The sequence below is a fragment of the Chiloscyllium punctatum genome, chromosome 12 (genome assembly GCF_047496795.1).
Source record: "Chiloscyllium punctatum isolate Juve2018m chromosome 12, sChiPun1.3, whole genome shotgun sequence".
Classification (NCBI taxonomy): Eukaryota; Metazoa; Chordata; class Chondrichthyes; order Orectolobiformes; family Hemiscylliidae; genus Chiloscyllium; species Chiloscyllium punctatum.
The window spans coordinates 18,137,194-18,150,229 of NC_092750.1; the positions used below are offsets into that span (position 1 = coordinate 18,137,194).

The 13,036-nt window shown below is 41.6% G+C and overlaps 1 protein-coding gene across 3 annotated transcripts; it reads right to left on the minus strand.

The window, feature by feature from the left end:
- Positions 1-531: 531 nt before the first annotated feature.
- On the minus strand, positions 532-12,758 carry LOC140483643 (hyaluronidase-like). Of its 3 annotated transcripts, none has more exons than XM_072581960.1 (4): positions 12,463-12,758; positions 10,214-11,178; positions 7,631-7,720; positions 532-2,456 (listed from the first exon to the last, which is right to left on the minus strand). In XM_072581960.1, the coding sequence occupies exons 2-4, from the start codon at positions 11,117-11,119 to the stop codon at positions 2,136-2,138; spliced, it is 1,317 nt and encodes a 438-aa protein (XP_072438061.1). In that variant the 5' UTR covers positions 11,120-11,178; positions 12,463-12,758; the 3' UTR covers positions 532-2,135. The 3 variants fall into 3 exon arrangements, with proteins under 3 accessions (XP_072438061.1, XP_072438059.1, XP_072438060.1); XM_072581958.1 differs by having other exon boundaries at positions 12,299-12,758; XM_072581959.1 differs by having other exon boundaries at positions 12,253-12,758.
- Positions 12,759-13,036: the final 278 nt, after the last annotated feature.

Below are 13,036 nucleotides of genomic sequence, written 5' to 3' on the forward strand. Positions count from 1 at the left end.
TCCTGATTTAGAGGTAGGGACATTAATGGGCTCCTGTGGCACAGTGGTAATGTTAATTTACATTTTTCTATATCCAGCAGTGCTCTTTCACACAACTACATAATTTTTATTCCCATCACCAAATCACCCCTGATTATTTTTCATCTATCAACCATCAATAAATCACATGTGCTTTCAATTGAATAACTTAGTTTTGAAGCCTATTAAGGGCAATGCAAAACATCTAATTTGAGGGAGAGGGTATTGATGCGCTTTTAATGTTGAGCCATTCATTTAAAAATGGGTTAACCTCATTGTTAACAGTGATTGAAAAAAAATCTAAGTTTCATTGGAACAGAATAACACATTTAGGCAGATGGTTGGAGGAGCTCAAGTAACCACAGTACAGCTCCATCACTGAATGGATCATCCTTGGAGGAAATGAAACCTATGTGCTTTGAATCAAAATAACAAAAATATATTCTATTTAATTTACCAGACTAGAACACAATAGTAACAGCTTAATACAAAAAGAATCAACTAGTGGGAAAAAGTGTTTTATTGAATATTTATTCTGTACATGCTGATGACATCAGAGGAAAGCAAATTTATTGGTCTAAGTTCTCACTTTGGGTGCAGGGTGTTCCAGATGCAAATCCTAAATGAACCTAATCTTTGGGGTTTATGGGAATGTGGAATAATCACATCATTTGTGATTTTACTGAAGGGCGGAGCAGACTTGAGGGGCTGAATGGCCAAAATCTGCTCCTAAATTGTTTGTTCCTATGTGTGTATGATACAAACACAAACACTGCAAGTACTGGAAATTGGAAGTTGAAACATAAAATGCTGGTTATACATTTCAGATCAGGCAGCACCTATAGAAAGAAAATCAAGGCTAATACATCAGAAACATCATACTTCAGGGGTTGGTGCTAGGCACATTGCTGTTTGTTATCTATATCAATAATTTGGATGAGAACATACAAGGCACGATTGGAAAGTCTGCAGATGACATTAAAGTAGGTGGTATCATAAACAATATGGAAGGTTATCAGCAATTGCAGCAGGACCTTGATCAGCTGGGGAAGTGGGGTGAGAAACAGTAAATGGAGTTTAATACAGAAAAGTGTGAGGTCTTGCATTTTGGAAAGTCAAATCAAGATAAGAGTTTCAAAGTAGGGTCTTAAGGAGTGGAGTAGAATAGAGGGACCTTGGAGTTCAGGTGCACAGTTCTCTGAAAGTGGGGTCACAGGTAGACAGGGCAGTGAAGAAGGCTTTTGGCACAGTGGCCTTCATCAGTCAGGGCACTGAGTTTAGAAGTTGGGAAGTTATGTTGCAGTTGTACAGGACGTTGGTGAGGCTGCACTTGGAGTATTGTGTTCAGTTTTGGTCATCTTGCTATAGGAAGGATGTTATTAAACTGTAAGGAGTGCAGAAGAAATTCACAAGAATGTTGCCAGGACTCAAGGGTCTGTGTTATAGGGAGAGGTTGGATAAACTAGGACTTTTTTCTTTAGAGATTAGGAGACTGAGGGGGAATCTTATAGCAATATATAAAATCATGAGAGGCATGGATAGGGTGAATGCACTCAGTCTTTTTCCCAGGGTTGGGGAATTGAGGACTTCAGGGCATCAGTTTAAGGTTAGAGGGGAAAGAATAAAAGGGAACCTGAGGGGCAACATTAATAACATTTAAAAGGCATTTGGACAAATACATGAAGAGGAAAGCTTTAGAAACATATGGGCCAAGTGTAAGGAAATGGGCTTAGCGTGGATGGACGTTTTGGTTGGCATGGATCAGTTTGGGCCAAAGGGTCTGTCTCCATGCTGCACGACTCTACGACAGAACGCTGTTTTTTCTCACCTGCGCTGCCAGATCGTTTTGAAGAAAGGTCACTGGAATATGAGCCCTTTTTTCTCTCCATAGATGCTGCTAGTCCTGCTGAGTGTTTCCAGCAATTTCTAATTTTGTTTCTGATTTTCAGTGTCTGCAGTTCTTTGGATTTTTTTTTGCCAGACTTGCTGAGTATTTATAGGATTTTCGATATTTACTTCGTCGACGGTAAACCCAAGCAAAATGAAAGTAAGCCATAACTGCAGGTTGGCATTTGTTCACTTTAAGCACGCATTAAAGGTTACACAGCATCACCGGTCTATCCATTTGTGATCTCACAGTGTTCCCCTGTCCATCCATTGTAGCAGTGGCAATGAAATGTGGCAGCCATTTTTTTCATGTCCTTCTCAGCTGTCTGTCCTTGCAGGAAAAATGCTAGGCCTTCACCTGAAGGATTCACTCCTATTCTAAAGATGTCGGTGTTTAAGTGCAGATAAGAGTGGGTATCTTTGTTCATTCGCACACATCTGCCATGGTCTGTACACAACAATCGGCTGCAGATAATTGCAGCATTTGTTACATTAACAATATAGTTACCCAATGTTTCATTGATATATGCTTTCAGAGCAAGGCAGGCTTCCTAAACAAGAAAGAAAACATTTTATTAATGATATATCTTGCTTCTTAAAATGCATTTCCTTTGTCTTCCAATAGTCTAATGGATTAAACAGAGACTGAGAAATCATTGTTTAGGCAGCTGCTCAGTTAATTCCATTCTGAATCATTTTATTCCAGAGCATGAGAGTGCACCAACCAACTATTGAAATCGGATTTTGTGCTTCTTTTGTAACTGCAGTTAAATGTTAAGGGTTGTAGGAAGTAGCATTTATACTAGGCAATGGTATTTCCACAGATGCAGGTGCTAACTTCATTGGTAAATTGGAATGGTATTGTGTAATCTCTGCCACTCTGTTTTTCTCTCATTTGCTCAGGGGATATGGGTGAATTAGGCCTGACCAACATTTATTGCCCATCCTTAATTGCTTGGAGGGCAGTTAAGAATCAACCACATTGATATGTGCCTGGAGTCACACGTAGGCCAAACCAGGTAAGGATGACCGATTTCCTTCCCTAAAGAACATTAGTGAACCAGATAGAGGCTCACTGTCAAGGAAAAGCATTCTCAAAGATCTATCCCACCCTGGCAATGTTTTTCTACAACCTCTACCATCGGGGAGAAGGTACAGAAGCCTGAACACATGCACCAGCCGGTTTCAAAACAGTTTCTACCCTACTGTTGTGAGAATATTGAATGGACGTACAAAATCTTAACATTCGCCTGTACCTGTGTTTTTTTTGTTTTTGCCACTATTTACATATTATTTATTTATCTATGCAACTTAGCGATGTGATCTGCCTGTATTGCTCGCAAGACAAAGCTTTTCATTGTGCCTCGGTACACGTGACAATAAATTCAATTCAATTCAGATAGGTTTCTCCAAAAATCAGCAATGGTTTTCAAGGTCATCATTGGTCCCTTAATTCCTCCATCTGCCGTGGCAGGATTTGAACCTGGGTCCCCAGAACATTAGCTGAGATTCCTGATTAATAGCTCAGTGATAATACCACTAGGCAATTGCACTCCATATTAACAGTGTGGAGGTAGAAAGTAGATGGAAGAATATCTAAATAGCCATGATTCTCATGGACCTATATCCTGTTTTGAAATCAGAACTTACGGATTGCATTGTCTGTCATTGTACACACTTTCCCAGTGCTTACGAAGCTAAATCAGGCTACTGAACTCCTTCAAACTTCAGGCATTTAAAACCCAAGTGAAGATCTATTATTTTTCAACATTTCTAGTGTGTATTTCTATGAGCTTTAGCTCCTTACTTATCTTTTGATGGGTACATTTACAAAATTGAGGCTGGCTGAGGGTTAGCTGTCAATTAGTAGAAATTATGGGTAGGAGAGAACTGAGACAACATTTGTAGGTTGTGATTGTTATTGTGAAGTATGATTTCATAATTTCCCGAGATCACTTTGTTTTGGAATCAGTGAAAACAACTTTCAGTTCGGGATTCAATTCTCTTGAACTAGGACACTTTGGAAACAAGGAGTATTTAAAGGAATGGAAAACTCAATCATCAATGTCATGTAGACTTGGTACTTGTTGCTTTGTCACCATTAATGGCAGAAAAATGAATAATGAGCTTAACTGGACCATGTAACCATGGCAAAATCATTGGGAGAGATTAGCGGACATTAATATAAGTGTTTTGATCCATACTATTTGCTTTTTGGATATTGTGGTTTAGTGCTTGTATTATTGGAATGTAGAGATCAAACCGGTATGTGTTATTTCAAGTAAACCAGTCAGGCTCGAATTGTGAAGCTTGATGCCTGGATTCTTATTGTGAATTATGAACTTATATAAATAGTTGTATGGAATCATATTACATAATTGAGAAGGTAGGGAGTGTATGGAGTGAACTGCCAGAGGTCGTGATGGAGGCTGGTCCAATTACAACATTTAAAAGGCATCTGGATGGGTACAGGCATCTGTGGGAGACAATGGCCTAGTGGTATTAATCGTTGAACTGTTACTTCAGAGACCCAGGTATGAATCCTGCCACAGATGGTAGAATTTGAATTCAGTAAATATCTGGAATTAAGAGTCTAATGATGACCATGAATCCATTGTTGATTGTTGGAAAAACCCATCTGGTTTACTAATGGCCATCCATACCCAGTCTGGACTCCATGTGACTCCAGCCACATAGCAATATGGTTGACTCTCAACTGCCCTTAGGGCAATCAGGGATGGGCAATAAATGCTGGCGCAGCCAGCGACGCCCTCATTCCTTGAATGAATAAAAGGAAAAGTTTAGAGGGGTATGGACCAAATGTTGGAAAATGGGACTAGATTAATTTAGGATATCTGGTCAGCATGGGCCAGTTGGACCAAGGGTCTGTTTCTGTGCTGTACATCTTTATGATTCTCTGGCTGAGTACTCATTTCGAATTGTTCAACTGAAGCTCATTAAAGACAGAGATATATTCTTATATATTATCTGATTGGGTGTGGGGGTTCATTGTCTAGGCCAGCATTTATTTTTCATCCCTTTAAAAGGTGGTGGTGAGTCTTTCTGGAGGTCCTTTTGAAATGCTAAAGCCCAAGAGATGTACACACACCCACAATGCTGTTATGAAGGAATTTTTTGGACTTTGGCCCAAACTACAGTGAAGGAGCAGCAACGTAGTCCCAGGTTGGCATGGCATGGGGCTTGGAGGGCAACTTGCAGGTCGTGGCATTTCCATACATCTGTTATCTTTGTCCGCTTAGATGGTAATGGCTGCAAATCTGGCAGACGCTGCAAATGTAGAAGTTGCTGTTAATGGAGCCTGAGTGAGTTGCTCTAACGTATCTTGTAGGTAGTACACAATGCTGCGACTGTTTGATAATGGTGGACAGAGGGAACATTTAAGATGTTGAATGGGGTGCAAATCAAGTGGGCTTCTTTGCTTTGGATGGTGACAAGCCTTTGAATATTGCTGGAGCTGAAGTGATCCAGGTAAGTGAAAGTATCCAGACACACTCCTGGTTTATATAGATGGTGGGCAGGCTTTGGGCAGTCATGAAGTAAGTTATTTGCCTCAGAATACCCACCCTCTGACCTGCTCTTGTGGCCATTGTAAGTATATGTCTCATCCACTTCAGTTTTTGGTCAACGGTTTCCCGAGGCTGTTGAATATGAGGGATTCAACGATGGTAATAACTCTGAATATCAAGGGGAGATAATTTTCTCCTGTCGAGGGTGAACATCATCTGTTCCTCATGAAGGCAAATATTATCAGCCCAAGCCTAGATGTTGTATTTAGATCTGAACTGCTTCAGTATCTGAAGAGTGGTAAATGATGGTAAACTTTGTACAATCATTTGTGAATATCCGCACTTCTGATCTTATGGTGGTAAGGTCACTGACAAAGTAGTTAACTGCAACTTTCTAATACATCATCTTGTTTTTATGCCTACATTTTTGTCCTATGTGTGCTACAGGATTCCAGTGAAGCCAATGGAAAATGTACAGGAGCAGCACCACATCTTTCCCTAGGACTTCACATTCTTATGGACTCAACATTTTTAATTCAAAAACTTCAGAATATGAACCATTTTGATTACGCCTCCCACCCCCTCAAATCACCCAGTGCCTTGTTTGCACAGATGGGGTGGTACAGTGGCTCAATGTTTAACACCTCACAGTACCAGGAACCCAGTTTGATTCAAACCTTGAGTGACTGTCTCTGCGGAGTTTGCATGTTCTTCCAGAGTCTGCATGGGTTTCCACTGGATGGTCCGGTTTCCTTCCAAAGTTATACGTTAACATTTTCCTATTTCTACAGATGCTGCCAGACCTGCTGAGTTTCTCCAGCACTTGCTTTTTTAAAAATTTTAAATCTCTAACATCTGCAATATTTTATTTTTATTGAAGCAGTTGAAGATGGTGGGGTCCAGGGCACTACATTGAAGGACTCCTGCAATGATGCCCTGGACCTGACATGACTGACCTTCAAGGATCATAACCATCTTCCGCTGTGCTACATATGACTCCGACTTGGCTTTCCCTCTGATCTCCATTGACTCCAGTTTTGCCTTGGATGCTATTCTCTGTCAAATGCTGTCTTGTCAACAGTGGTCACTCTCAGCTCAACAAGTTCAGCTTTTCAATCCATGTTGAGTCAGTAATAGGGGTCAGGTGCTGATTGGTGGAACCTAAACCAGGCATCAGTGAGCAGGTTGCTGCTGAGCAGTTGCCAGTTAACAGCACCTGTTGATAGCACTTTCCATCGCTTTCCTGATGACTGAGACTAATCAGATGGTAATTGGTTAATGGGATGGTAATTAGCTGGTTTGGATTTTTGTGAACTGAACGTACCTGGACAACCTTCTCAATTGTGGGGTAGTTGCCAAGTGTTTTAGTTCGTCTGGAAGTTTGAATGGGGGTGCGGCTAGTTCTGGAGCACAAGTCTTTAGTACTCCTTTTAGAATATTATCTGGGCTTATAACCATTGCAGCATTCAGTGTCTTCAGCCATTTCTCAATATCCCATGGAGTGAATAAGTCCATTGAAGACTCTTGTGAAGATCAGGAAGTTTCAGAAGGAGGCCGAGATGGATCATTCATTCAGGCCACCTGGCTGGAAATGATTTGGCCTAACACAAATAAAAACCAAAGCTTTTCACTGTACTTCGGCACACGTGACAATAAATAAAGTAAATAAATAAATAAGTAAATAAATAAATAAATAAATAAATAAAAGACAGAACCTGTTGCCCTAATGTGCCGATCAATGAGGATGGGAATATTTCTGGAGACTCCTCTTCCAATTTTTTAAATTGGTTGTGGCAGGGCTGTACAGCCTAGACCTGATCCATTAGTTGTGGGGTCACTTAACTTGGTTTATCACTTGCTGCTTGTGTTGTCACAATACCAGCTGACGCCTTTTTTTTAGACGTACCTGGTGCTGCTCCTGGCATGCCCAACTGTACTCTTTATTGAACCAAGATTGTTCCCTCAGCTTTGTGGCAATTAGTAAAGTGGGGGGTGGGGGTGGAGGGGAAGGTTCTGCAGTGACTACAACTGACACCGTGTTTACAGTAACAAAAAGGATGAAATGCAAGAAAGCAGTCCAACTGTTCTCAGATCAATGATGTTTAAAACCTAGGAAAATAGGCTTTAAAAGATACCAAACATTGCTCAAAGTGTAAGTGCTCTAATTGTTCATTATAATTATAATGAAATTGTTTTACCTGAGATTTGGCATAATCTGAGTTCCCCCAAAGGACGATCCCTGCAGCTCCCATTGCTGCACTCTCTCCAATTGTGTGGACCAAGTCAATCTGAAAAATTGTAGAACAGACAAAATGGTGACATGTTTAAGATTCTGGTCATGCCTTCATCACAGTTTATTGAACTAGATCTTCCTAGGGCCTCTTCACCCAACGGTTTGTCTGAATATGTTTTCTCCTGCGGTGCCTTATTTAGATTTCCATGCTGAAGCTGAATGGCTATGTATTCACTTACCTCAGCCTTGTGCTCTCAGCTTTTTCTTTCACCACACTTCCAGTTTTTCAACCATTAGCATAATTAACTATTAGAACACATTTTCACACAGAATTTAGACAGTGATTGTTGGTAGGTTATTCACTTTGGAGGGCATCACAGCCAAGTGGCGAGAGAGTTGCAGTCCATGTACATCCAAAAAAAATAATCAATGGTGAGCAATTAGGAACAGTAACCCTTGTTCTGACCTAACACAGTTGCCCCGACGTCAATCAAAATTGATCATTCTCTGCAGAGAACCTAGGAAGTTTGAGGTCAGTTTAGCTCAATTATACATCTCCTTTGGAGATTCTTCAAGTATATTTTCAGAAACGCACAGGACTGAATTTTCTAATCAATTGTGGCAGTTTGTTTTTGGGGCAAATATCCAGATATCATCAAAACCAGCACAATAGATTCCAGAATTTTAAATTGCAAATCAACTGGAGCACAAATCTTTCCACGATCTTTGAATCAGGTTTTAAAAACATTTAACGAGAAGCAGGTCCCATACACAAAACTGGCCATGCCCAAAAGATTGAATTAAACATCAGTTGTAGTTTCCACTAATTGTATTTCCTTTGGACCTTTGACAACACTTTGAAATTTAAGATTGCCTGCTTTGGACACAAGGACAGTGATTGATAGGTTTTTAAAGATATTGAATTAATTTTTTTAAAAAAAGAGCTTTGAAAGACTACTGTACCCAATCTAACTGGAAAACAGTTTTGCAAATTTCTTAAAAAGTATTTTCAGTAACTCAATGTCAGGCTTCTCACAAGCAGTAAAGTAACAACTGAAGATGCTGGATACCTCTTCCAGCTGTAGACTCACAGAGACGTACAGCACGGAAACAGACTCTTTGGTCTAACTTGTCCATGCCGACCAGATATCCTAAATTAATCTTGTCCCATTTGTCAGCATCCGGCCCATATCCCCGAAACCCTTCCTATTCATATACCCATCCAGATGCCTTTTAAGTGTTGTATTTGTACTAGCCTTCACTTCATATGGCAGCTCATTCCATACACATATCACCCTCTGCTCCTTAGATCCCTTCTAAATCTTTCCCCTCTCACCCTAAACCTATGCCCTCTAGTTCCGGACTCCCTCAACCCAGGGAAAAGACCTGGTCTATTTACCCTATTCATGCCCCTCAGGATTTTATAAAACTTTATAAGGTCACCTTTCAGCCTCCAATGCTCCAGGGAAAACAGGCCTAGCCGATTCAACCTCTCCCCCTCGCTCAAACCCTCCAACCCTGGCAACATCCTTGGAAATCGTTTCTGAACCCTTTCAAGTGTCACAACATCTTTCCTATAGCAGGAAAACTAAAATTGCATGCAATATTCCAAAAGTGACCTAACCAATGTTATGTACAGCTGCGACATGATCTCCCAGCTCCTATACTCAATGCTCTGACCAATAAAGGAATGCAAACTAAACGCCTTCTTCACTAGCCTCCTACCTGTGACTCCACTTTCAAGGAACTATGAACCTGCACTCCAAGGTCTCTTTGTTCAGCATTATCTCTCAGAACTTTACCATTAAGTGTATTGGTTCTACCCTGATTTGCCTTTCCAAAAACGCAGCACATCACATTTATTGAAATTAAACTCCATCTGCCACTCCTCAACCCACTGGCCCATCTCAACAAAGGTGCCATTGTACTCTGAGGTAACCTTCTTCACTGTTCATTACACCTCCAATTTGGTGTCATCTGCAAAGTTATGAACTATTGCTCATGTGTTCACATCCAAATCATTTATATAAATGACGTACTAATTAAACTTTATCAAGTTTCCACTCTTAAATAGATCTAGCAATATTTTTAAGGCATAGTTTTATTTCATCTATAAGACTACATTTTAAAACACTGTCCAATTATGCCCATTCATGGCAAATTGTGCGTTTCATATAGGAGTTTGCAGGGAAGTTGAGAATAGTACGTCACATTTCAAAAACGCATGCTATTTAGATTCAATTCTTTCCGAGAAACGTCAATTGTGCCCAAGGCAGAAAGGCTATCCGTTGTCACTCTGCCCACAGCTTCTCATCTTTGTAGTTGAAAAGTTCTATGCATAGACTGTTTTGGGCAACTATGCTACTTTCAGACACAGGCATATGTGGGATTATTGAGGTGATTTAGTGCTTCCAGCACGTGGATTGTACAATAGACATCAACATCACTGATTAACTCTGATCGGCAAGTGCACTTCGAACTTGGCAGCACTGAATCATGCCTGGTACAAGAGCCTTCCTATTAGAAAGCTGAAAACCATGCAGATTACCTCAGTCAGGAAGTCTGTAGTGTTGGCGTACACAATCCGAGCATAGGGAAAGATAGGCAAGCTGTGATTTGGTCCCAGCTGAGCAAGTCGGAGTCCCTCTTTGATTCGATAATGAACAAACTTGTGTGCATTCTCTGTTGACTGAAGTTTACGATCCAGGTAGATGCTTGGATACAAGGCCATGCTTTCCCTCCAGAGCCACATCAGATGGTCATTCCTCTCCAGCTCGATATCTGGACATTCTCCAGTGTAATTTTTGGAAACGACACTGTTATAGCAACAGGGAAAGCCATAGTAGCCCCACAAGCCCCCAGGCCTAAGGCCTTTTGCCATATTCAATGTCAATGCCATAAAATCACGGGCAGCTTGTTCATACTCAGTTTGTGCTTGCTCAAGCACCTGACTCTCAGGCCAATCAGGATGTTTTGTTCGCACCAGCTCTTCAGATTTTTTACGATAAATGTCTTTCTGAGCCCAGTCCCTTATCCAGGAAGGCCTCCAAGCCTCCCAGTCAATGACAGACAATCCGCTAAAGTCTTTCAAAGGTATTAGCTTTTCCACATCAACTTGGGCCTTTGCAAGATGGTCTTTCAAACTGGCATTCTGTGGGACGCCCCCATTTACAGAAACACCACTTGCTGTGTAATAGGGGTAAAAGCCCAGTTTATTGTCATAAAAGATGGTGATATTTTGTCCAATTAAGGAGTCATTTTGATTTGCAATTATGTCAAATATTCCCAGATTGAGATCAATACCAAACAAGGATTGGCAGGCCTCAGTTGGAGCATTCCACACAGTTATAAATGGCTTGTTGGATGTAATCGGAGATCTTGCTTGCTTCAGCTGTTGTCCCAGGGTCAAAGTGCAGGCATGTAATAGAACGATTACTGCTTTAATCAGGATCATGGCTGATATCTGACTCTTCAATGAATCAATCTTCACAGCTTCTGTTTGTAGTTAGATCTCTGTTCGAACAGAAAGAAACTGAAGAATTATGGAAAAGGCAGCACATTTGTCACAATTTCATAGAGAGTATTTGCATAGTGTATCAATTGTGCGGATGTAACTGCAAACATTAAGTAAACAAAGACTGATGGGGTTTAATAGCACATGTTCGTTAGAAACATAACATCATTTGTTTCTAACACAGTTTTGCTTCATTGTTTACATCCGGCCATGGATATAAAAACATAAAGTGGTGGGGAAAACTCAGCAGGTCGGGCAGTGTCTGTGGGGAGAGAAACAAAGCGAAGGTTTTTAAGTTTCTGTCACTTGCCTCATCGCCAGAACTTTCCAACAAGCACCAAGACGTGGCTTGGCTGGTGGTGAGAAGGGCTCTGCCTGTGAGATCCTTTATGCACGCCCGGACTCTTTATGCCGCACTTTATGCCGCACCGCACGCTGCCCTCGAAGTGGCTGCGGGGGGGACGAGACTGTCACACACCTCCTTCTGGAATGTGCCTATGCAGAGGAAGTCTGGAGAGGAATGCAGTGGTGCTTGTCGAGGTTCGTCCCGAGCAGCGCCGTGACGCGGGACTCCGTGCTCTACGGCCTGTTCCTCGGGACTCACACCAAGACGAACATTAACTGCGCCTGGAGGATCATCAACTCGGTGAAGGACGCTCTCTGGGCGGTCCGAAACCTGTTGATCTTCCAGCTGAAGGAGTTGACCCCGACCGAGTGTTGCAGACTGGCACATTCCAAGGTCCAAGACTACGTGCTGAGGGACGCGCTGAAGCTTGGGGCAGCTGCCGCCAAGGCGCGGTGGGGAAAGACCACCGTGTAAGATCGGCCTGCCTAAAGAAGAACAGGGGGCCCATACAGACGTTTTTTTTGGGCTCTGCTGATGCCTCAGCCAAATATATGTATATGCACAAGATTGAAAAATGCACAGGATTGTAAATGACAAGGATAAAGTCGAATCTGTGTTTGTAAATATGGACATATGTATGGCATGATCAAATGTACAGACCATAAAATCATTCTATGAATAAAGTATATTTTTGAAATAAAAAAAAAGTCACTTGGTCACTCCTTACCGAGTCGGCGTTTTGAAAGGACTCCATCCTGCTCCCACTGTCTTACCTGCAAACAATTGTGTTTCCAGCGACAGTTATCATTCAGTTCCAAGACTGACTAATTCGGATGTTAGATCCACAACCTCCTGTTAAAAACAAAATCGCCCCTCCCCACAAGCGTTTCTTCTGCAGCGATTATAAAGTACCAGAAAATAAAATGCTACATCAAACCTTTTTTTAAAAAAAAATTAATTAGACGTCAGTCTCTTACAAAGCCCTCGCTTTGTGAAGGTTCTGAGATGCTGCTTCACAGAGTGAGTGAGTTTCGGTTTCCTTTTTTTGTTTGTTGAAAATTCCTCTCGGTTGCTCGCCACCAACCGAACTCCTGCCTGAATGATGTTCGCCCTCAAAACTGCACTGTCCTTGCTTCGGTTTGCAGATGGCTCTCTCAGGGAGCCGGAGAAGGAGGGGTGCCTTCCTCGGGACACACGATCCGTATCACAAGTGCCAGTGACCCCGCTCTATCCCCCCCGTGTCCCCCCCTGATTATGAAAAGTGGTGGTGGCGGCATGTGCACAGTCAGAAAGGGGAGTGAAGTGCTGATTTATTGAGTAAATAACTGCTTAGGGAACAAACATCAATAAGTGACTGCTTCAAATTGTTGGGGCAAATTACTGCAGATGCTGCAATCCGTACCGTTTTTTTTGTTTTAAATTGCTCTTTTATTTTTAACTCCGACTAAGTCTGGAACTCACTGCCTGTAAGGGTCATAGAGACAGAAACCCGCATAACACTTAAGGAGTAT